The sequence below is a fragment of the Mustela nigripes genome, chromosome 7 (assembly GCF_022355385.1).
Source record: "Mustela nigripes isolate SB6536 chromosome 7, MUSNIG.SB6536, whole genome shotgun sequence".
Lineage (NCBI taxonomy): Eukaryota > Metazoa > Chordata > Mammalia > Carnivora > Mustelidae > Mustela > Mustela nigripes.
In genome coordinates this window covers 25,112,779-25,135,889 of record NC_081563.1, presented here as the reverse complement: position 1 = coordinate 25,135,889, position 23,111 = coordinate 25,112,779, and the positions used below count along the sequence as shown (strand labels likewise).

The 23,111-nt window shown below is 48.5% G+C and overlaps 1 protein-coding gene across 1 annotated transcript in view; it reads left to right on the top strand.

The window, feature by feature from the left end:
* Positions 1 to 3,260: 3,260 nt before the first annotated feature.
* The window catches only part of GALNT14 (polypeptide N-acetylgalactosaminyltransferase 14), a 209,500-nt gene continuing 189,649 nt past the window's right edge, over positions 3,261 to 23,111 (top strand). The window contains exon 1 of the mRNA XM_059407590.1: positions 3,261 to 3,928. Within this exon, the coding sequence (XP_059263573.1) occupies positions 3,800 to 3,928 (129 nt within the window). The 5' untranslated portion in view covers positions 3,261 to 3,799. The remainder of the gene's footprint in view (positions 3,929 to 23,111) is intronic.

The window sequence follows — 23,111 nt, the reverse complement described above, 5'->3', positions numbered from 1 at the left end:
AGACAAGACATCTCTGAATTCTTGGTGTGCTCCTTCTGCTGCCAGGGCCCCCTGCCAGGGCTGGGCCAGTAGGCGCACATGCCCTCTCTCCACTGTGCCACAGTCTGCCCTCCCCAATTACCTCTTCCCATGGCCCGAAAGGGGGAAAGACCTCAACAGAAAGCTGCCCCGGGCCTCTGTGGGTAAGAATCTCATTAGGTGGGCACAGAGGGCATCTCGCTGGTGGTGACAGGTCTAATAAGCATGCAGATGGAAGACCCGCGTGCACGCACACTCTCTCCCTTAAGTGACACAGTGGGCAGAGAGGAAGGATGCAGGAAACCGGATCTGAAAGGAACAAAAGGCTGCAGGCTCCGCAGCAAGCTCGGTGAGAATGACAGGAGGACGGTTCAAGGAAACCAGAAGGAAAAGTGTGAAAGCCCAAAGCCAAAGCCACTGGAGAGCATGTGCCTTGGACTTCCCAGCTTCTTCCTGTTTCCAGCTTACATTTGCTCCATATGCTGCTTTACACAGCTTTCCGGGGCCATAATGGGTTTTATTCCATAGTTTTTATATGAACATGAATGACTCACATCTGCTCCAATACCCAATTTCCTCTCTAATGTCTTCGGTTGTGAGGAGAGAACAGCTTACACGGAACTTGCCAACGACAGGAGTAGCAGAGAAGTCCTGATCCAGGGGTGAGGCACGTTAGGACCCTCCGTGCGTGAGCTGGAAGGGCCTTTGAGAGGGCATGACGTTATGGATGGGGAAACTGAGACCCGGAGAAATGAGGAACTGGCTCAGGAACGTCAAGACCAGGGAAGCGGATCTGTTTTAGGGCACGGGAATCTTCCTAATTCCTTATTCCTAATGAGTGTACTTGTTTAATTCATCTTATTTCCTGCTATGTTAAATCTTTTGCTAGGAGCTTTTCCTCCCCATATAAGCTGTGATGAGAAAAAAAGTAACTTGGATTAATCACCAACGATAGCTAATCCCCCACTGCGATCAACTGTGCTCTGCATTACTTAAGCTGGTTATTAAAGTTTAAATATCCGCCAGAGTGTGGGGGACCCGGTGCTGGGTCCTGGAAGAGACCTATGGGGTTGGGTCCTGTGCGGGGACTCCCCTGGCTTCCAGATGTTTCAAGTCCCATCTGAAGTGGATATCAATCCTGATGACAGTTCTTGGTCTGACAACCCAGACTAATATGGCTTTGGGCTGGATCAGGTAATGACACTTGGCAAAACTGGATTCCCTTGACAGCTTCCACAGGCTCAGGGAATCATCTCCACTTGAGTAGAGGACAAAATAAGGATTTAAGAAGCAGGCGCCTCGGAAGGCACTCCCTGCTCTCCCAGACATTGTAGTCCCTGTGTGGAGCTGCTGTGGGAAACCCGGGGCCTCAGTTTCCCCAGATGCCCAACACAATGATGCCCCTCAGCCCCTTGCAGCAGGCACTATCTCTAAAGCCTGGCGGTTGTGTAACTGTCGACCATCTGTTACCCAGGAGCAGCGTCACAAAGCGCTGAGCAATGGTCTACAGGCCGGTGCGGCAGCTCCCGCCTGGAGCCAAGAGCATCTCCGAGGCTTGCCTGGGGGTCCCCTGCAGAGCCCGAGGAGCACACTGCGCCAGCCTGAGCCTGCAGGCCGAAGGTGAGGCCCCTGGAAGACACGCAGAGGGCTTGAGATGCTGCAGGGATGGGTTCTCCTTCTGCTCCCCTCACTCCTCCCATTACAGTGATCTACCTGGATTTTTGCCCAGCCAGAGTGGCGGCTGGGGAGCCTACCCCAACACTTGAGTGTGCAGAGTTCTAATAAAGTTGAGTTCTGGAACCCCCCTCCCTGCTCCCTACCCTTCCCCCTGCCCCACCCCGCCCCCAGGTTCTATGTGATGGTCTGAGAGTTCAGCCGAACCTTAGGACAGGCTGCCAAGAGTGTTCAGCTTTTGTGGGCTCTTTGATTTCCACCTCTGTTCCCAACCCAAAACTTTTTATCCACAGCCTGGCCAAGGACGCGTTGGGGCTGTGGGGCAGGACTGCCCTGTGGCTGGATGAGCAGGTACCAAGCACAAGGTGCTTCAGGCAGATTCCTCCATATCTGACTCCACTTCTTGGGGGCTCTATTTTACTGGAGAATGATTTCCGAAGTCCTGCTCCACACCTGCCCCACCTCCACACAGGGTATGGGGCTCCCCCTCTGCCAAGCTCTGCAGGGAGAGGCAGGTGGTGGGGGCTGGGGAGGGGGGGCTAGACAGTGCTAGTTACATCATCCGCGCCTCCCCATCAGTCAGCTCCCCTCCAGCTCTGGCTGGGGACATGAAAATGACACTGGCATTTTCTGGCAGCTGCTGTCCCCCAGGCAGGACAGAGTTTTTCATACCCTTCTTTGAGGGATCAGATGATCAGAAACACAGCACCTCGAATTCAGCTTTCACAACTATTCCCTCATTGTCAGAAGTATTACCATCCCCACCACTGTATAGGTGAAGAATCCAAGGCTGGGGAAAGGTAAAGGACTTGCCCACTATTCACACGGCTCCTAAATCTGACCCAGTCCAGGAACCCCTCGTCCAGTGACAGCAGCATGATCCCAGCCTAGTGGAGGCCTACAAGGGAATCCAATCCCTAATTTGCTCTGCATCTAGACCCAAATAGTTTGCATCTGCAAAAAGGAGGAGAACGCACTTTCCAAGGGCGTTTGGGAAAAGGCGGCTTTTCCCAGGGTCATTTTCCAGGTACACCATGAGTTGGCGCAACTTTGGACCCCTGCTTCCTTACAGGCACAGAGCCCTGATGCTTACAGGGAGAGAAAAACCCTTAAGGGAGATAATTGCGCCTTAATTTTAAGACAGATTTCTTTAAAGTTAATTTTAGACCTGCTCAGCGTTCCATCGTTCCATTAAGCGGAAAAAGTTGCCAGGCACCTTCAGGCAGGCGTAGAAACACCCTGGGGAGCTGGCCGAACTCGGCCTCGGGCCTAAGCGGCCCAGGACAGCGAACCGTGGTTGGGGGAGCAGCTCCGCCAGCGCCCGCGTCCCGCGATCCCACAGTCCCACGCCGGCTCCCGGAAGGCAGGTGCATTGGGGGCGGGCCCCGGGAGTGAGCTCCACGTGCAGCCCCCGCGGCGAGCGGGAAAGTCCTCCCAGGCCCCGCTCTGCCGGGCGCGGGTCGGCCCCGAGGTCCCAGCCGGGCGCTGGGGTGGCGGGGCTGCGGCGGCACAGTTCCTGCCCCGCCCCGCCCCAGCCTAGGCAGGCCCGGGAGCTGCGTGCGGGGCTCGGCTCCGGCGGCCCCAGAGCAGCACGGTGCGCCTCGGTCGGCGGGCGGCGGTAGCGCCCCCTTGCAGAGCCCCGCTCGCTCCCGCCCGGGCTTCCTCGGAGTCGCTCTGTCGGGCCCACGCTCTCCCTTCGCTCCCTCTCCTCCCTCCTCCCTTGTGTTCCTCCCGGGGTGCCGGGCACAGCCTCGGATTCCTCCCTCCCCGCAGCTCCAGTCCGTTTCCCTCGCGGCGGCGGCGGCGGGCGAGGCTGCGGCGGCGGCGGCGGCTCGGGGAGCATCTCGGCTGCCACTGCGCTTCTCCGGCGGGAGCGGGTGTCCAGCTTGGCTGCCTTTCGGTCCTTCCCTGCCGCTCTGCGCCCCGAGACCCCTGCCCTTGCTCCCTTTCCTCCGAAGCAGGCGGGGCCCCTGCCTAGCAGCTTCCCGCCGGCCCTGCACCGGGATCCCGGGGCCGCGGCTCTCGCGGACTCCTGCCCCTCCGACCCTGACCGCCAGGGGGTGCCCCAGGGGCGTAGCGCCGCGGAGAAGGCGAGGCAAACGGGACCATGCGGCGTCTGACTCGCCGCCTGGCGCTGCCGATCTTCGGGGTGCTCTGGATCACCGTGCTGCTGTTCTTCTGGGTAACCAAGAAGAAGTTGGAGGTGCCGCCGGGACCTGAAGTGCCGACCCCCAAGGTATGGGCTTGGGCGGCGTGGTGGGCGCGGGGCACTGGTTTGCAGGAGTGCGCGCAGCCCGCGCGCCGGGCTCGCGGGCTCCCGGGAAGCCGGGGAGGGGGTCTGGGTGCCGCGGGCAGGTAACAGGGCGCCGGATGCGGCCACAAGGCGCTATTTCTAGATTTTAAGAAGCTCTGGGCACCGCGGGACCCGCGGAGCGTGGGAGTGGGAGTGGGTGTGGGTCGCGGGCGCGCGCTCGCGGACAGAGAGTGGCGCCGAACTTGGGCAGCGCGCGGGGGTCCCGGGGCGGAGGGGGCGCTGCAGACCAGCTGCCCAGGGGTGGCGGTCGGTGGACGCCGCGGCGAGTCGCGGGCGGTCGGGTCGGGAGGGCAGGGCAGGTGGGTGCTGGCGCCCGCGGGAAGTCTGGCCGCGGTGCTGACCTCCTTCCTTCCCGCAGCCGCCAGGCCCGACCAGGGGAGGCCGGAGGCCCGGGGTGCGCCGTGCGCGCGTGTGCATCGCGGGCGAGCGCGTGCAGCCTCCCGCAATCTTGCTGCCGGGGCCCACCGGCCTGTCGCCACCCGGCTTTCTAATTGTCCCCGAGCTCTCCAGCTGCGTGGGAAGTTGAATGTGCCCTGAACGCCACTGAGGAGCCTGTAAAAGCAGACGCCTTGGTGTTGGTGGGGAGTTGGGGAAATGAGGATCGAAGTGGCTTTTCCAACTCCTGCCCAGCCGTTCCTCCCAGCACAGGCAGAAGGTTCTCCCTTCGGGCTCACTCTTACCTGTCATTCGGAGCCCCCGTTTCTCCTGCTCCCCTCTTTCACAGACCTCGCCACGGGACACAGAAGGAGGCCTGGGGGTTCCGGGCCAGGCAGGCATCATTTATGAACGGGGTCCAGAGCAGCCCTCCAGGGACTTGGGAAAAAGCCCTTGGAGGAGGTTATGGTCTCAAGCAGGAAGCTAATAAAAGGGGGGAGGGACCGAGAGGGGAGTCTCCCCAGTAAGTTTGGTACAGAGGACCCACTCTGTGTCTGGTACGCTGTGGGTGCTTCTTCGTAAGTCATTGTGTAAGTTGGGGGGGGGGTCTCCTAATTTCATAGATTAAGAAGCAAGTTCAGTCTTTGTACCTTGCCTTAGTCATTCTGATTCGAACTCAGACCTCAGATATTCAGAATCTTTCCACTATATTAAGTTGTGTCTTTCAGAGCCCCTTTTAGCTAAGTGTTCTGGCATGTAGGTTTTGGGATCTCACTAATGCCGAATTTATTGGTAGTGTGCTGTGTGCCAAATAGTGTGTTAGGGGCTATGGGTACAGAGATGTAGAACTTGCTCTTTGAGAATAGGAGATTTGCTCAGAAAGGGTCCAGGACCCTCCAGTTTGCAGAGGGCCATCAGGGTTCATGTCTCTGGGCATCATGGGAGCCTGGGGCCTTCCTGGAGGAGAAGGATGTAACAGAACTGAGTTGAGAAGGATGAACAGTAGGTTTGCCAGGAGGTAGGGAGGGCATTCCAGGTAGAGGTTAACTGTACCCAACAGGCTCAGAGGAATGACACAGCAGGTTGTGTGCGTTTGGCATAATTTGAGCATAGACCATGTGGCTGATGGCACGAGTGAGACTGAGGGCAGGTGGATAAGGGTCGGATTGAGTAGGACCTTGTGGGTGCTAGGGGCCCTTGGAGGGGTAGCAGGTAGGGGAGTGACGAGATCAGACTGGTGATTTCAAACAGCCTTTGGAGCACTGGATCAATTTTCTCACCTCAGACCTGCCTGTAGATCTGGAGAGCTTTTCTTCCTTTTCCCCCGGGGTGGGTCTGCTCCTTGTGTTGCGGTTAATGAAGCCTGCAGGGACATGAACTCTCTCCTGTTTTGCGTTGAACCTCATTACCTTAAGCGTACTTATTCTTAGTTTACACCAGGGAGCTGGGACAAGAAATCTCTATCCCTCTTTGTGCACTCTGTGTTTTGTCCTTACCCGCCTCTCCTTCTAGTGTGCGCTGAACACACAATTATCGAATGCAGCTGTGTGCCCCGCTCTGTGCTAGGTTTGAAGGTTGCTGGGATGAGGACACTGGGTCCCTGCCCCCTTCCAGGGAGGTGGGAAGCTTCACAAATTCCTGGTTGAGGCAGAATTACAAACAAATGAGTAGTGGGTGGGGTGGAGGGAGTAATCTGATATTGGAATTCTGGGCAGAGTGCTGTGCAGGCATGGAAGAAGGGGGTCTTCTGGTTTTGACCCCTTGCTTTTTGTCTTTATTGCTTATTTCTGTTTTTTCCCCCATTTTCTGTGTTCTTTAGAAACACAAATTCTATAGACTTCTAAAATCGTGATTTCTTTTATTATTAGGCACCCTTATTAGTATATTTCTCCTTCCTGTTTTTTCCCGTTTGTCTGACTTCACATGTCCACATATATTTGTTGTGTGCATTTGTGTCTGGCACACGTATCTGGAGAAAGAGATGGAGAGACAAAGAGTCCTTGGCGCCAGAATGATTTTATTGCCATGACGGATCTATTTCTGAAATTTGCACATCTTGCCCAGAGGAGTGTGGTTGGTTCCCAGACCCGAGTGCATGTCAGAATCCCCCGGAGAGCTCATTGAACACACGAGCTTTGGGGGTTATTGCCGTGATTAGGATTCTGTGGGTCTGGGAGAAGGTCCCAGAATCACTGTCTTTACAAGTGTTCCGTGTAAGTCGGAAGCCGCCTATTGATGGATAACATTTGGAGCTAGAAGAAGAATAGGAAGTATATTGATTTTTTTTCTTTTTCTTTTCTTTCTTTTTTTTTTTTTTGCAGTTTAGCTGGCCCCATGTAAGTATGGCTGAGTGAGTTCCGCCTTCTGGAGCTCCTCAAGGACCACGCTGGCATGAGCGTGTGTGCACATGTGAAATAACGGTAGCTAGAATTTATGTAGGGCTTCACACGTTCACAAACTCTAGTTCATGCATATTAGCTCATTTAATCTCCACAACAACTGGAGGGGTGGAAAATACTTTTATGCAGTTAAGACTGGATGATGAAATTTTACAATCGGCCCAAGCTAACAAGGTTATTATTAAGTGGCCACATCAGAGCTAAGAATGGAACCCGGATCCCTTAGGGAACTGCCCACTCAAAGGCCCAGTCCATGGTGCTCACTATGCTGTGTGGACTGCCCGGGTCTACACTTGTGGGTGATGGGGGGAGGCTGGGGTATTTATAGCATGTGCTTCCCAACCTACTGTCCAGCATATCCATGGCTCAGTCCTAGGTGCTTGCCTTTGGAAAGCTCCAGGGAAGGCCGAGGGTGTTGGTGTACTTGGAGGGACGTCTGGCTCTGCCCTTGGAGGAGATCTGCTGGGGCAGAGGAGGCTCCTCTGACTGGACACACTGTGGTGGGGAGGGTCCCCTGGGAGGCTGCATCCGATGGTTGGAGCACCCCTGGTTTAGGAATCATTGCCAAGATAGAGCTTGTTTCCTCAACAGCAGAGATTCCGATGGGACACTTGTCTATTGTAGGGAAAGAACTCCGTTTTGAGCAAGTGCAGTACCCTGGCTTTTTCTAAGAAATAGTCCTGGGGGAGCTCTTGCCTTGGGTGTGTGGAAGCCTTCAGGAACTTTTCGTCTTGCCTGGGCATCTTCCCACTGTGGGAGAAGGTGTCAGCTTATTTTCCAAAGCATGAGCAGTGGGCTCCTTTCCTTTAAACAATTTAGAGAGGTCAGGGGATTGGTGGAGGGACCAGAGACTGTGGCCGGGGCTTCTGGGCCCAGGTCCCCTCTGTGTAGCTTCCATGTAGCAAGCTGCCTTCCCTGGGGTCTAGGACAGTCTCTTATTCCCAGGCCCTTCCTTGCCTTCCCTGCCAGCTTTGGGAAGCATCCTTACTCACCTAGTGATGGGATCTCTAAAGTGGGCCTGATAATAAGATAAAATCCATGCCTTGTCACAATTCTGCTGATGTAGAGAAGGCATGCTGCACTCCTAGTTTAAGGAAATTAATTGGATTTCTTTCTTTTTCTTTTCTTTTCTTTTCTTTTTCTTTCTTTTTTTTTTTTTAGTTCCAAGAAGGTCTGGTTCTATTAATAGCTCAAGTAAAGATTTCTTGAAGTTTGACTTTTTAATGTTGATTTGATTCTTTTACTGCCCCCCCCCCCACCAAATTCTGCAGAGCTCTAATTCCTAATTGAAAATCATAGAACAAGTTGGATGTCTTAATTCAAACTGTATTTCAGTGATAAATACTGTACCACTAAAAATATGTGAAACATGTTTTTATTTCTTCTCTCCCCTATCATTTGTTTGCCATTTGGAGAATTATACAATAACCGACAGAATTTAAAAAAAAAAAAAAAAAGGCAGCAAATTTGTCTCTGACTTCCAAGAAACTAAATTTAGTCCAGGGGCTTAGGGCTTAGTAAAAGCAAAAGAATTTGAAGCCTGAGGGTACTTTTTGAGGAAGGTACTGGAAATGTGAAGGCTTTGAATAAAGTGCCTCGGGCCCATGTAGATGTATTTGTGCTCTACTAGAAATAGAGCAAACACTATTAGAAAGGAGCTTGTCTCTCCGTAATATTTGCATACCACAAACGCCTGGAGTATGTGACACTGTTATTTTATTCCCCATTTAGTAGATCATTTCTCCCGTTTAAAAAAAAAATTATGAATTTTAGAAAGAGTGACCCTATTAATCTGCGGATACTCTGAGCATGCATATTGGACTCTGTCCAGGGAATTTTGACTCTGGCACGACCAGAAGTAGCCCGCTGTCAGATGAATGTTCATCCTTTCATTCATTCTTGTGTGTGGGTGCCTGTGCCCTGCGCTGGGCTGTTTTCCCCCCACTGTGGAGGTTCCTAGAGCAGGTGGAGGGTAGTGTTGCTTCGGGGTCCAGCAGGGGTCGCTATAAGAGGATGGGAAATAAGAAAGCAGCAGGTTGGACTGTCAGGTGTCCAAAAATGGCATATCTTTGCTTTGTAGATATGAACAAGCTGCTTTTTTAAAAAACCCTGCCCTCTCCCCCAGTCCCCCAAATCCAGGCCATTAGGCTGGTGAGAATCTCTTCACCCTGGATTGTTTTTGGCCTGCCCAGGTTGTACCTGTGTCCCAGCTTGCTTTCCCAGCCAGCAGCACCACCCCCCCCAGGACCCGACAAGAAGCCCTGTCCTAGGGACGGATGGATCTGTTCTGAGGGACCCTCTTTGAGTCAATTTGGGGAGCTCTCTGTCTCCCTAAACCCTGTTCCCCTGAGTGGCCTCATGCCTTTGGAAACTAAGACCAGGAATCCCTGTCTCAAATGTTCCTGTTGGCGTAGAATGATGCCAGCTCAAATCAGAGAAGACAAGGGACAAAACCAAGAAGAGACATTAATGTCCCTGTCACAAGCCTCCCCAGCCTGTCTAGAGACAACCCTTTATCCAGGTTGCTCGTTTGTATTATTTTAAAGTGTTAATTTCCACTCATCAGAGGTCATTTGTAAACAAAACAGGGACAGAATGAGGCTACCGGGGCTGGTGCCCGAGGCCCAGGGTTTCCGCATGGCCTGCTTCAGCACGTCTACCTCCCTTGCCTGCATCCTCTCCCGCAGCTTTCCATCCCAAATTTCCTAAACAGTCTTAGCCATTTCCAGGCATGTGGGAAGGGATGTGTTGCCGTGCCCTTGTTGAGGGTCTGATGTGTACGGTTCTGTCGCTCTTCCAGAGCATCTCCAAGTCCCCATTGCATTTCTGGAAAAGCATCTGAATTAGAGAGCGGGGATCTGTCCCCTCCCCGCTCATCTCTTCGGGGCAGTCTGTGAACCCTGCCATGGCTTTGCACATTCCGCCCCAGAGACCAACACTCTAGACCCACCATCTGCTGGGGAAGTGAGCGTGGCCGTGCCCGCTGCCCGCACCGGCGGGCTGCTGACTCTTGCCACGGGCCGTAGCACCTCGAGAGGGTGATTGGCCTCCCTGCTCCCCAGCAGCCTCAGAGACACGCATGGCTCACTGGAGTCGGGAGACAGAGTCCCCATCCTCTCCTGGGAGCTCCCGTCCTGTAATCATGTGCAGTTTCACCTTCTGGCTTTTCTTTTATGTGTGGCAGCCTGTCGGCGGGCGCCAGGGGTAACTCAGGTCCTTTCTCCCAGGCCCAGTCTCCCTAGCTGTGAAATGGGGGTGGCTTGCCATGGCCCCGGGGCCCTTCTGCCACTTGCTCCACCAGCAGTCTCTGTCGATTCGGGTGACTTGCGATTCACTCCAAAGTGAGACCTCATGGCTATAAATAATTATGCCACAGATACTCCGTGTCTATTACTTATCTTTTAATTATTTTACCAGAAACGCTAGATTAACCAAAAAAATAAATCAGTCTCCGAGTCCTCAGATGTTGAGCTGATTAAGAAAGAACCCCTTTGGGATATGTGAGAACACACACGCGTACTCGGGTGCCCTGGGGAGTTCTGCAGAAGCTCTGGAAATCTGCTGGCTCTGGTATTTTGGTATTTCAGAATAAATGGCCTGATGTGACCTTCTAGGGCAGCAGCCTTTGCTTTTGGCAGCAGCTGCTGCCATCCTAGGACCTAATGAACGTGAGGAAGCCAAGAGGGGGGAGAGAGGAAGAGGTCTCTATGGCGTGAGCAGGGGGTCCTCCGTGCTCCTGCTGTCTTCCCTGCACTGTGTTCTCCCTCCTCTTATCTGCATCTCCTGAAGATCTGGTGGGGTCCAGAGTACAGAGCCCCGGGACACTTGGCTGAGAGCCCCAGGAAGAAGTCTGGAGGGACAGGAGCCTGGGACTTCCCTTGCAAGGCTCTAGCCAAGGTCAGGAGCAGCCTGCGTCCCTGCCGCTCTGGGTGAAATAGCGGTTCTTCATGAAGGAGAGAAGTGGCTGCCTTGCCCTGGGCCACCCTGAACCATTCCATTTGGATGCCCTGAGAGGGGCATCAGCCCTTCCCCGAGGGAACCCGGGAGCCCGCTGACCCCACTGCCTCCTGGACACTGCCGCTTCCTAGTAGCACGTCTCTTCCGCATACCACGCCCAGAGACAAGATTAGGCACTTAAAAAAATAATTAAATTCTCCTCATGTCACTTGTCTTCTTAACTGTAAGCACTACAGAGATCTTTCAAGGAAATGCAGGGAGGAGCGGCACACTCACATGTTCCTGCCATTGGGTTTGAATTCCCAAATGAGGAGAACAGCCACCCAGCTGCCTCCTTCCTAATGATCCCGGCTGTTCAAAGCCAATTTGCATCTCATTCCGGCCCAGGAGAGAGAGGGAAGCATCTACAGACCGAGTAGGACCACCCCGTCTCGACAGGATCTCTCCGAAAGAGGCTCGTCGTCTCTTTCCCTTGTCGTACTAAGGTTTAGAAATTAGGATTTTCTTCCCCGTGGTCGGGACTTGAGATTTATGTAGCTTCTCTTGTTCCTCGGAGAACAAGGTAGTCATTCATTACTTCCCTAACCCCCCCCTCGCCACCCCGAGCCACAGAGAAGCTGGTCCAATCAATATTTATGCGCCCATCGCTCGCAGCTGCGACATGCAGGCATCGAGGACGCCGTATTCCTTGATGGCCCCGGAAGAATTAGCTGGTGCCTGTAGATCAGGCTCATTGTTTTCCGGGATCTCGGGGAGATCAGGGCACGTGGTGCACAGATCAATTACGCTGCCTAGATAATTGGCTGCTAATAGATGGCCAATTGATGGCTGCCAGCTGGGGCCTGAATGACTGGCATTCTTACGGTGGGGCTGGGGTCTTCATCAGCAGAAGAGCGGCCTCAAAGCCTTGATTAACGGTGAATCAGGAACAGGACGTGAGCTGAGTGAGAGCTTCTTTCCCATACTACGTCCTGTGATGTTTTGTAGTTTACACAGTGTTCGCATTCACAGATGCCTCATTTGATCTTTCCTGCCGCCCCATGGGGTGGAGTTATTATTACTCTCCCTTTCTGAAGTGGGCAGGAGGCTCTGGAAGCACCCCCCAACTAGTAAACGGCCTTGAACTCACTCTTTTGACTCGAAAGCTTGCGCTCGCTCTCTCTATTATGGCCATGCTCAACTTCTGGTTAGCTCCCTGCTCCGGGGGAAATGAAACCTATTTTACATATGTGTATATTGTATGTATGTTTTCTTGTGGACGAGAAGTTAATGCTCTTGCTAAGAAATGACTCCCGACCTCTCAAACACCAGCATTGCTTTTCTGCATGCAAGAGGGAACTGAGAAGTGGATTTTAGGCGCACCAAGGAGCCCATCTTAGGAGGGCCACTGGAGGGGGCCAAGAGGACTTTGGGTTTTCTTCCAGGATGGGCCCGAGTGTAACTTGCCCATAGGCCCTACAGAACCGTTCCACAGGATGTGGGAAGATGCTGGGCATGAGTAGCTCTCTCCTTGTGCGGGTGAGCCCATGCTTGCCTGCCGGGTCCTTTCTGGGTTGGCAGGGGTTAAGGGGGGGGTGACAGCAGGAAATGAGGCTCTGCCGTCAGTCAAAGTCAACAGGACTGTGCAATTAAGACAGACACCGTTGCTCTGAATCCCTTTCGTGATGAATGTAGTCCTTAAACAATCAGAAGCAATTCCCCTCTAAGAGGAAAAATGTCCTTTGAAAGAACCTCATAGGTCCTGTTGGAGATGCAAGGCAGGCGTGTGGGGGAGGACTCTAGGGAAGGGTCTTTAGGAGACGGGACATGTCACCTGAGCCTCTTTCTGGACGACAGAGGGCGCTCTGCCTGTGTCGTGCTCCTGGGCTGTGAGGACCCTTGATGACTGCTTACTCCTGCTCTGTAATTGGGTTGCTGGCTGGACCCAGCACGGGGCTCCGCTGCTTTGTGGCTGCTTGAGAGGACCGGTGTGAGTTATAGTTGCTGCCCTGTGTGCGTGGTTCAGGGGCCGAAAGCATGAAATCAGGAGCTGCTAATGTCTTCCTGGATATTTCGTCAGTAATTCCGATGAACTACCGGAGGGCTCCTGGTGGTGCTTTTCTTATGTGGCCTGAATGACAAAGTCAGTGTCTGCTCCAAGATCCCAAGCAGAAACACGACTTTTCCACTCCTGTCGATTTCCGCTGAGCGCGGCAACATTAGAGGGAACTGTATTTTTAAAGCGCATGCATGGAGTTAGAAGGAAATAAACGGAAACCTCGTGCTTGATATTTTCCCTCTCCACTCGTAGGTCCCCATGATTTTCTAAGCATATTTGCTCAATTCTGGATAAGATGACTTGCTGTAATTCTCCCTGCCTCTTTTAAAACTCACATTACGGTTTCTGCTCTGGGTTTTAGCTTTTCCCTTAAAACCGAGGAATATTTTTGGAAAGCTTCTTGGTAGCGTCTGCGAAAGCCTAGCATAGGTACACACCTATGTGTCACTCCTAACTGTGAGCCCAAGAGAAGCACAGTCGTATTTCAGTGAATGTCATGCACCTGAGTAGGAGTTGGCGGGCTTTTTCTGGAAAGGGCCAGATAGTAAGTATTTTTGGTTTTTTAGGTTATACAGCTTCTGCTGTATCTACTCAACAGTGCTCTATCTACTCAACAGTGCTCTTGTAGAGCAACAGTACGTAAACAAATGGGTGTGGCTTTGTCCCCCAAAACTTCATTTATGGACACTGAAATTTGAACCCCATAACTTTTGCATCCTATGAAGTATTCTCCTTTTAGGATTATGTATTTTCAAATATTTGTACGTGTGAACTGCTTTTTTTGAAGTTCACAGGATGTGCTAAAACAGGTCAGGGGCAGGCCAGACTTGACACTGGGATTCTGTTTATATTCAGTATGGAAACAGGCAAAACTCATCTGTGATGTTAGAAGTCAGTTTCACAGGGACCTTTGGTTGGAGTCTGTGACAGGAAGGAGGCAGGAGAGGGATGCCTGGGTGGTGCAGCCAGTGAAACATCTGCCTTCAGTTCAGGTCATGATCTCAGGGTCATGATCGAACCCCGAGTTGGGCTCCCTGCTGGGGTGGGGGGAGTCTCTTTCCTCATTCTGCCTCCCTCCAACCCACTCATGTTCTCTCTCTCTCTCTCTCTCAAATAAGTAAATAAGTAAATAAGATCTTAAAAAAATAGGGGACATTTGGGGAGAACTGGTTCTGTTCAGTTTCTTGATCTGGGTAACACACTCAGGTGTGTTTACTTTGTGAAAATCCATCCGACGTGTGCCCTTTTCTGTGTGGATTTCGCTTCAGTGAAAAGTTAAAAAAAAAAAAAAATCTGGACTGCATGTGTGGCTTCTGACTCAGATTTTAGCACCTTCTCTGGGGTCAGAGCATAGTGGTTTTTATTCTTTTTGTAGCTCTTGATTCCTGTTTCCCAGATGAGACCGTCTCTGGAGAAAGGTCTTGGTATGTCTTTCCGGTTTCCCAAATCTCATTCCCTTTTATAATCAGGGAGATGTTTAACAGCTGGTGTGGTCCAGCCAACCGAAGTTTTTCTTGACACCAACTCATGTAGGTTCCATTTCTTCAGTAATTTGAATTACTGGTTCAGCAGGAACCAGGAAGAACAATAACTTTGTAGTCAGAATGTCATCCAACTCTGTATTGTTTACTTTATTGTAAATACTGGTCCACAGGGGTCAATAATATAGTTTTATATTCCTTAAAGAAGGAAAACCAAAGTGTGTGCTGAGTGTTAATCCCTTCATCACTGGATCATAGGAAGATGGGGAGGAGTCCAGGAGGGTTGGTGTGGCTGGAAGGCTTTCAAGACAGTGGGAACTGTGAGTAGGACGTTGGCTGGTGTCACTGTCCCATACTGAATCCATAGCGCTTCTGGGAATGAGACACATCTTGTTTCGACCAGAAACTATTGGATGCAGTGGTTTTATGTCGGAAGCCAGCTCTTCTAGGACAAGTCATTTTATAACAATATTCAAGGAGGAAACTTTACAACAGTTTCAAAGAGAAATATATTGCGCTTTCGGCACCGTTTGACAGCCTTATGAGCACTTCGCTCCTGTGGATGACTGGAAATGTTTCTGGTCCCAGGGTTGAACTTGAAAAAAGGAAATCTGCAAGTATCATGTTCTTGTGAGCACAGAGGCGTGCTTCAGGACTGATCGGAGAGGGGGCAGTGAGAATCGATCCACAGATGGGAAAACACTCAGGCCGTCGTAGATGGCTAGCTGCTCCAACATCATCTCTCCGAGAGGAGGACTCCCTCATCCCGCATAATAGCACCAATTATTCCGTTGTTTGTGCTAAGGAGTTGAAAGCTATCGTGTGCCGGGGAAAATACTCAGCACGGAGCAGTAATTACGGATCAGCTGATGATAAAAGATGCATTGGATTGACTGCTAATTAGATTATTAGCACCAAAAACAAATATCTGCTATTAATACCATAAATAAGCCACGTTTATGATATTTTCTACTGCAAGTGCATATTTCTTTTTATAATGTGCAATTGCCTTTCTTCTCTTTGGGGGCCAAGACTTCCAGTTTTCCCCAGCCATACTAAGCATATTTGTTCATTGAGCTATAATCCGGTCATCTTGTTTTCTTCCAGTCTCAAGCAGTGGGATCGAGAGAGCTGGTATGTGTAGTTAGTGCCACACATCAGGTCCTGAAATGTGTTAGATCCTTCCAGAGAAAAAGCATCCAGGTCTTTCCCACTGGGCACAGCATTATTGTGAAGGGCAAGGAATTGTAGAGTTTTCCCTGTGAGATCAGTGCTGGAGTTCATTGCCAAATAAATGAGCCAGTTGCTTTTTTGGTGGCATTTTAAGATTTGGTCCTTTTTGTCCTGGGCTCAAGGTGGATGGGACAGACACTTGGGTGTTTCAGTTGCCAGCACCCCCCTCCCCCACTGAGTTGGCCATCTTTCTACAAGTATGTTGATGGTGTGTGCCCAGCAGTGTGAGACTCCAGCTGTTTTCCCATCTTGGGTGGCTGTGAGTTTCAAGGCTAGGACCATTGGAAAGAGCCCTCGGGAGCTTCCTGGGTTGCATGGAGAGAGAGGCCCACTCCGGCAAGAGCCAAGGGACAGCTCTGGCCATGACCTTGGTAAGCGGTGCAAGTGACTGTTGAGTGTCTTGTGTGAAATTGTAGAGATGGATTTGGTTCAAGACCACCATTATGTGCCAGGAGTCTTTGCAGGAAGGAGAGTTTTCTTTGGGGGGAGGGGTGGTGCATGACTGCCTGTTGGGAGAAGTGCTAGGTGCTTATCTGAGTTAAGTCATTCATTCATTTTTTTTCTAAGATTTTATTTATTTATTTGACAGAGAGAGAGATCACAAGTAGGCAGAGAGGTCACAAGTAGGCAGAAAGGCAGGCAGGGGGGGTGGGAAGCAGGCTCCCCGCTGAGCAGAGAGCCCAATGTGGGGCTCAATCCCAGGACCCTGAGATCATGACCTGAGCCGAAGGCAGAGGCTTTAACCCACTGAGCCACCCAGGTGCCCCAAGTCATTCATTCTTAAAACCATCCTAGGAGATGGGCAGGCTCCTCATCACAGTCACGCTGGGTGTGGAAGGCTGGCGCCCTTCTGATTACACGGTGTCTGAACCATACAGGTTGTTCAAATGTTCTCTGGGTGATGCTGATTAGCCTTATTTTACCGATGAAGACCTTGAGGTTCAAGTTCCAATAACTTGCCAAAATTAGTAGAGCTGGTAAGTGGCGGAGCTGAGACAGGTCTGGGTGATTCTGGACCCCATGCTGGGGCACCGTCAGGATGGTTCACAAGGGGGGGGGTAGTGAGTTCATTGAAAGAGTTCCCCCTTTTGAGTGCCTCGCCAGTGTGGAGTGACAGAGTGAGCAAATGCCCCTGTCCCTGGGTCACACTCGTCAGTTCATCCTGCAAGCCGCTATGGGGTGAGTGTGAAGCCCACTGCCGGCGGTGTCCCAGCTGGGTGCTGCCCTCCTTGCCCAGGGCAGATTTGGGGCAGTCGTGGAGTATGGAGGTGGGGCTGTCTTCTGGCTCCTGGCTGCCCTTCTAGAACCGTCTCCCTCCTGGATTTTGTATCGTGTTGTGTATTATTGGAAGGATACAACTGTGTCTCTACGATGGCTTTTTCACAGTGAAAGGGACTGCAAGATGAACAGGAATCTTTTCTCTCTTTTGAGTCAAAGTGGAACGTGAGGCCAAGGGGAGAGAGAAACCTTATTCGACTTCACGGGATAAAGGTTTGAGAAGATTGCCTTTGAATTTACTAGTTGTCTTTGCAAGGTTGACTTTCTTCCCTTGATCATGTCCCTCTTCTGTTAGCTCAGAAAGCTCAGTTGAAGGTCAGTCTCATCCTGGAAAGCTGTTTCACTGAAACAGGAACCTGTTATTCCACAAGGCCTCTTATTAGAAGCAGCAGCATTTAGGGGATGGTCTTTGAAAGTCATTTGGGTGATTTTTGAAGAAATACATTTGCTTGGATCTACTCATCCCCAAAGTGTTTGCTGTTTGAAAAGCATAGGCGCATGTAGGTGGCTCATTTGGTTAAGGCTTTGCTTTCAGCTGGGGTCATGATCCCAGGGTACTGGAATTGAGCCCCGCATCAGGCTCCCTGCTTCTCCCTCTCCCACGCCCCTTGCTTGTGTTGTCTGTCTCGCTCTCTCTCTCTCTGCCAAATAAATAAATAAAATCTTAAAAAAAAAAAAAAAAAAGGAAAGCATAACACTAGTTTCAGGAGGACAGGAAAGGAAAACCAACTTCAGGATAGAAAATAGGGTGACAGAGCAACCCAGTTTGATTGAATTTGCCAGGCATGACTGTTGGGTTTCTATACTTTTGGGGTACCCAAGACATGGCCCACAGCCAGTTCCTTCTTCCTGTTGTTTATGGATGGCCGGGGAACTAAGAATGGCTTTTTTAAAAAAATATTTTTTAATGGCTGGAAAAAAACTTGGAAGAAAAATAATATTTTGTGACACATGAAAGCTATATGAGATTCAAATTCCAATGTCCATAAATAAAGTTTTATGGGGACACAGTCATGCTGGCTCCTTTATGTGGTGGCCTTCGTGCTGTAGCGGCAGAGCTGAGCAGTGAGGAAGGCTGGATGGGTTACAAAGCCAACATTTTAAGGGGCCCTTGAGAGGAAACATTTGCTAATCCCTGCCCCAGACCTTTGTTTCTCCAAGTAGGACTTCTGGGCAGGGATGTTGATTCCCCTGAAAGTTGGTTAGAAATCCTAAATCTCAGGCCACCCCTATCGATTATACACCTGCATCGAGGCACAACTCCCATGTGGTTTCTGTACAATTCAAGTTTGAGAAACGCTGGGTTAGAGGTCAACTAACTCTTCCAGAAAGCTTATGTGGGACAAACTGAGGTCTAGAGTCGGTTTCATTATTTCCCTATTTATTGTGGATTCCACCGGATTGGATCATTCAGGACTAAACTCCTATCCTCCCCCGCCTCCCCATGTTGGACTGGGGATTCTTCTGCTACTTTTAGCTGCACAAAGAGCCAGTGCCTTGAAACAGGATAGGAGTTTGAATTCTTGAATCATCTTGAATCTTCCAGGCATTGTGGTTAGAGCGAGAACATCATTGACCAAAGCCTTTCCTCCATGCCTTGAAACAGGATAGGAGTTTGAATTCTTGAATCATCTTCAGTCTTCCAGGCATTGTGGTCAGAGCAAGAACATCATTAACCAAAGCCTTCATGGTTGTGCTGCTCCCAGGCTGGTGGGTTCTGTGTGACACCAGAGGCCCCCCATACTCAGGGTCCCGCCTCCTTAGGGTCAGCAGCGAGCCATTCTTCTTGGATCTTGTGACCCTCTGAGCACCCGCCTCCTCTCAACTCTTAGGACTGGCTGCCTCAATTGTCTTTCCAAGTTGGAGGAATTCCCTTTTTCCGTTACACCCTGGGTTACTTATTCATTCAAGGACATTGGCTTTTACACATCACCTCTGCAGAAGCAAGGGAGCATCGAGCCCTAGTTATGTGCTGAGATGGGGGGTTAGGGTAGGACTGGGGTTGGAGAAAGTGGAGAAGAAATATAATGAATATCCCAATACATTATCTCACCACACTTGCGGTGTATTATGATACAGTTGATGGGACAACCCATGGCATCTAGGACAGTAGTAGACAGACGGTCTTCCTGTAGAAAAAGAGGTAACTCCTACAAGAATTTAGAGAGAGGGAGACTGTGTGGGTGACAGGGGCAAGGGAGGTCTTCTGAGGTGCTGGGACTCCCAACAAGAGTGACCAGAGGTCAGTGGAAACCAGGTGTGGAAGAGTTTGAAAATAAAGTCATTTGCTTATTTTTGCTCTAAGATGCACGTTATGTCTGAAGGTAAACAGCTATCCCCAGTTGGGAATATTATACCCCTACCCCCTGGGGACTTGGTTCAGTAAATGTTTTGGGTTTGAGAGTTTTAACTGCTCAGAGTATCCTCATTGCTTTTAAAGTAGCAATTCCTTGAAATTTGAACTTGATGTTCCTGGTCTTGAATGAGAGTAACTGTGTATGTTCTCCATTTCTCACCAACGTCCATTCTGTTTTTTTCTGACCACCTGTTTTCATCTTTAATTCATGTGGCTGCTCTTAAAGAAATGCTCCCTGGAAAAATCTATCTCACCTGTCTACATTCCCTTGAGTGAAGGCTTGGCAGGGCTGTGGCCAAAAGTCACCTAGAACAGTCATGTCCTCTGAAGGGTATGCTTGGGGTCCTGAGTCCTAGAGACTTGAGTCGGTGCACATTAGTTGGAGACATGGAGGAATGATGACATCCTGGCTGGTTCCTGGGAGGACAGATCACAGTCAGGATCTAAAGCTTCCCTTCTTCTTGTATATACCAGGTAGCCCAAGGCTGATGGTGTTTTTGCATTAACTGTGATGTGTGGCTGATCCACTGTGCCTCTTTCCATATCACCCTCTTGGGAAGGTAGATTAGGAAAGAACCTAATTCAGTGGACACACAAATAGGTTCATGATGTACCACGTTAAAAAAAAAAAAAAAAGTAGGATTCAAAATTGTGTCCATAGTAGGACCTTATTTTGTTTAACACAAGATGTATATGGAGGAGAAAAAAAAAAAAAAAACTTAGAACATCAAAAGGGGTGATTTATCTAAATGGGATATTGTCTAGGCTGTATTTCTCATTGCTGCTAATTAATTAATTGTTGGATTGATTGATTTTGACTTATCTGCTCCCCAGTTCCCTCCACTCCCACGTCTCCCCACTTTTACATAACAATGTAGTAACCTGGATATGTAAACTTCAGTATCTTTCTCTGTGCACCTGTCAAATCTGCCTTTACAGATTTGTTATGGCCGTTATTACAAAGGAGAGGAGAAATTGATCGTACTGTGTATCTCTTTGCATTTTACTCAGCATTTAATCACATAGCCTAGAAATCCTCAGGTCAGCCAGCTTGTTTTTAATGACTGCCTAATATTCTGTGGTATGGATGTGCTTTATTTCATTCCCTTTTTTCCTTTTGGTGGGTATCTATTTTGTCTCTTAGCTTTGTCACCAAACACAGTGTTGCAGTAAATATCTGTGCACACACATTCTCCCATGTTGGGGCTTTTGTTTCTACATGATGGATTTTGAGGAACGGGAATTCTGAGTCAAAGGGAATCTGATTTTTATGCTAATGGGTATATATTAAGATTGCTTTTAGAAGTGGTGTAATCATGCACATTTCCACTAGCAAAGGGAGAGTTCTCTCTTCCCAGCATCCTCTTTAACATAAATGTTCTTCTTTCCCCTTTGCCATTCGAAAGGGTGGGAAACAGGATCCTATTTTAAGGTTACATTCCTCTGACCACCAGGGAAGTTGGATATGTTCTCGGATGTTTATTGTCTTAAAGATCTGCACTTCTGTGATGGATCTGTTCATAACCTCTGCCCATTTCCCCCTGGGCTGTTTAGCCTTTTCTTGTTAGTTACAAGAGCTCTTTGTATGTGGTAGACAGTTTTTTATAGGTCATGTGTATTACAGATTTTTTTTCTAATCATTTGTTACACTGTTGATTTTGTTTATGGTGTATATTGCCATATACTTTTTTTTGCTTGTTTTCATATAGTTAAATATGTCTTTTTAATTATAGCTAATGACCATTCTGTCTCATTATAAAGATCTTCCTGATGTTTAGGTTGTATATAGAACATCCTAAATTTCCTTTTCTACATGACTTAAAATATTTTTAAATCTTAAGTCTATCTGGAATTAATGTTTATGTCTAGTTTGAGGTAGGGATTCAACTCCGTCTTCTTCTAAATGGGTATTTATTTGTGTCAATATCAGTAATTAAAGAAAATATTATTTCCTCCAGTGACTGACACACTACTTTTGTTATATATTTATTTCCCATAAATATTGAGTTTTAATTCTGGGAAATCCATTCTGTTCTGTTGACCTGTATATCTCTTACTATGCCAATATCCTACTTTTACTGGAATTTTTAAATTAAATCCAGTAGTTACTTGAATAATCCATTAGGTTTCCTAGGTATAAAATCATATCATTATCAAAATGCATTAAGTGTATCTCTCTTTTGGAATATCTCTTAATTATTTCATTATCTTGTTTTGGATTAATGAGAACATTCAAAATGCCACATCTTGCTAATACAGAACTTTTTCTTGATTTTGATGCAAATAGCTCTAATGTTTCACTATTTACTATCCACTTTTCTGAAATACTCTATTGTATGTTAGTAATTTCCTTTTCCTGTTTTACCTCATTTTTTAAAAATTAGAAATGATTTTTTTAATTTTTCCATATCTTGATTGAATTATATAACTTTTCTCTTTTTTGATGTAGTGAATTATTTTGATTTCCTTATATAAACCATCTTTGCATTCCTGGAATAAACTCTATACAGTCACAGTTTATTTATTTATTTTTTTTTATGTTGCTGGATTTTATTTGTTGGTGTTTATTTGGAATTTTAACATTTGCATTCATGAATTAGATTAATTTATTTTTTGGTACTCTATCAGAATGTGTATTTAAGACTATACTGCTTCCATACAATGAATTAGGAAGATTTTTTTTTAATATGTGGGGATAGTTAAATAATTTGGATGTTATCTGTTCTTTAATGGCCACATGAAACTCAGCTCAAATGATCTGGCCCTGATGACTTCTCCAGTGGTACCCCTTGATTACCTTAGGAACCTATTTTTTTTACAAGATTTTATTTATTTATTTAAGAGAGAGAGAAACACAAGCAGGGGGAAAAGCAGAGGGAGAAGTGGACTCAGCAAGTGGACTCCTTGCTGAACAGGAAACCCACAACGCAGGGCTCATTGAGCAGCACAATGAGATCATGACCTGAGCTGAAGGCAGATGCTTAACCAACTGAGCCACACAAGCAGCCCCCTTGCATGCCTATTTTTATTTTCAGTCCAATATGGTAATGTTTGTATTTTAATAGGAATATTATACATATCATGATTCGTGGACTAATTGATATATTGAAAATTTACTATTTATTTTTATCTTTCTCCTTTATATTATTTTCACTAGTTTAGCCAATGGTCATTGGCCATTTCAATTCCTCTGTCCTTTTTCCATTGGGACATCTTATTGTGCCATCAACACTGACTGTTACCTTCCTTTTCAGGGCACTGAAATACCTATTTCCATGAAAACAAAATATCAGCGAGTTTTCCCTGCTAAGATGTTTTCCTCGCCCACTCATTATCAACCTGAGGAGTTGAGCCTCGTGTGACAATTTTTACTTCCTTAGGCTTGCTTCTGCTGAAAGCAGGTGGAACTTCAGACAGCTTTTACTCCCTTCATCTTCTACCATCCTAATTTCCAGGCTTTGCTGAGATAATTTAACACCTCTAGAACTAAATGTCAGGTTTTCTTTGCATAATGCCTCTTTTTCAAGTACTCTTATTTGTGACTTACATTACACGTTCCAAGCACTTTATTACTCTTTAAACATAACAACTCACAAGGTTCACCACTGTGTTCTCTTGATCTTGCCTGTCTTGAGATTTCTGTTTGAATTCATTCATTTTTTTTTTTTTTTTTTTTTTTAACCTGAGCATTTTCCTCAGATGGCGTGTGTGGCTTATCTTTCCTGTGATTGCCTTGTATACCCATGAATATTCTGCAGCTTGAACAGGTGAGTAACATCTGGCTTGGCTACCTGCCAGTCTGTGGATGGCTTCCCACTGTCTTTCTGATTTTGGTTTTGCAAATGGCAGGTATACTTGAAGACTGATTATTTTTCCTTTGTAAGTTCTTTCTGATTGGGGCCTGGGGAGATTTTCTGCTTCTCCTTGGAACTTAGGAACACACCTTGGGACATGTCCTTTTCCACGACTCTTATGAGCTTGGTACCTT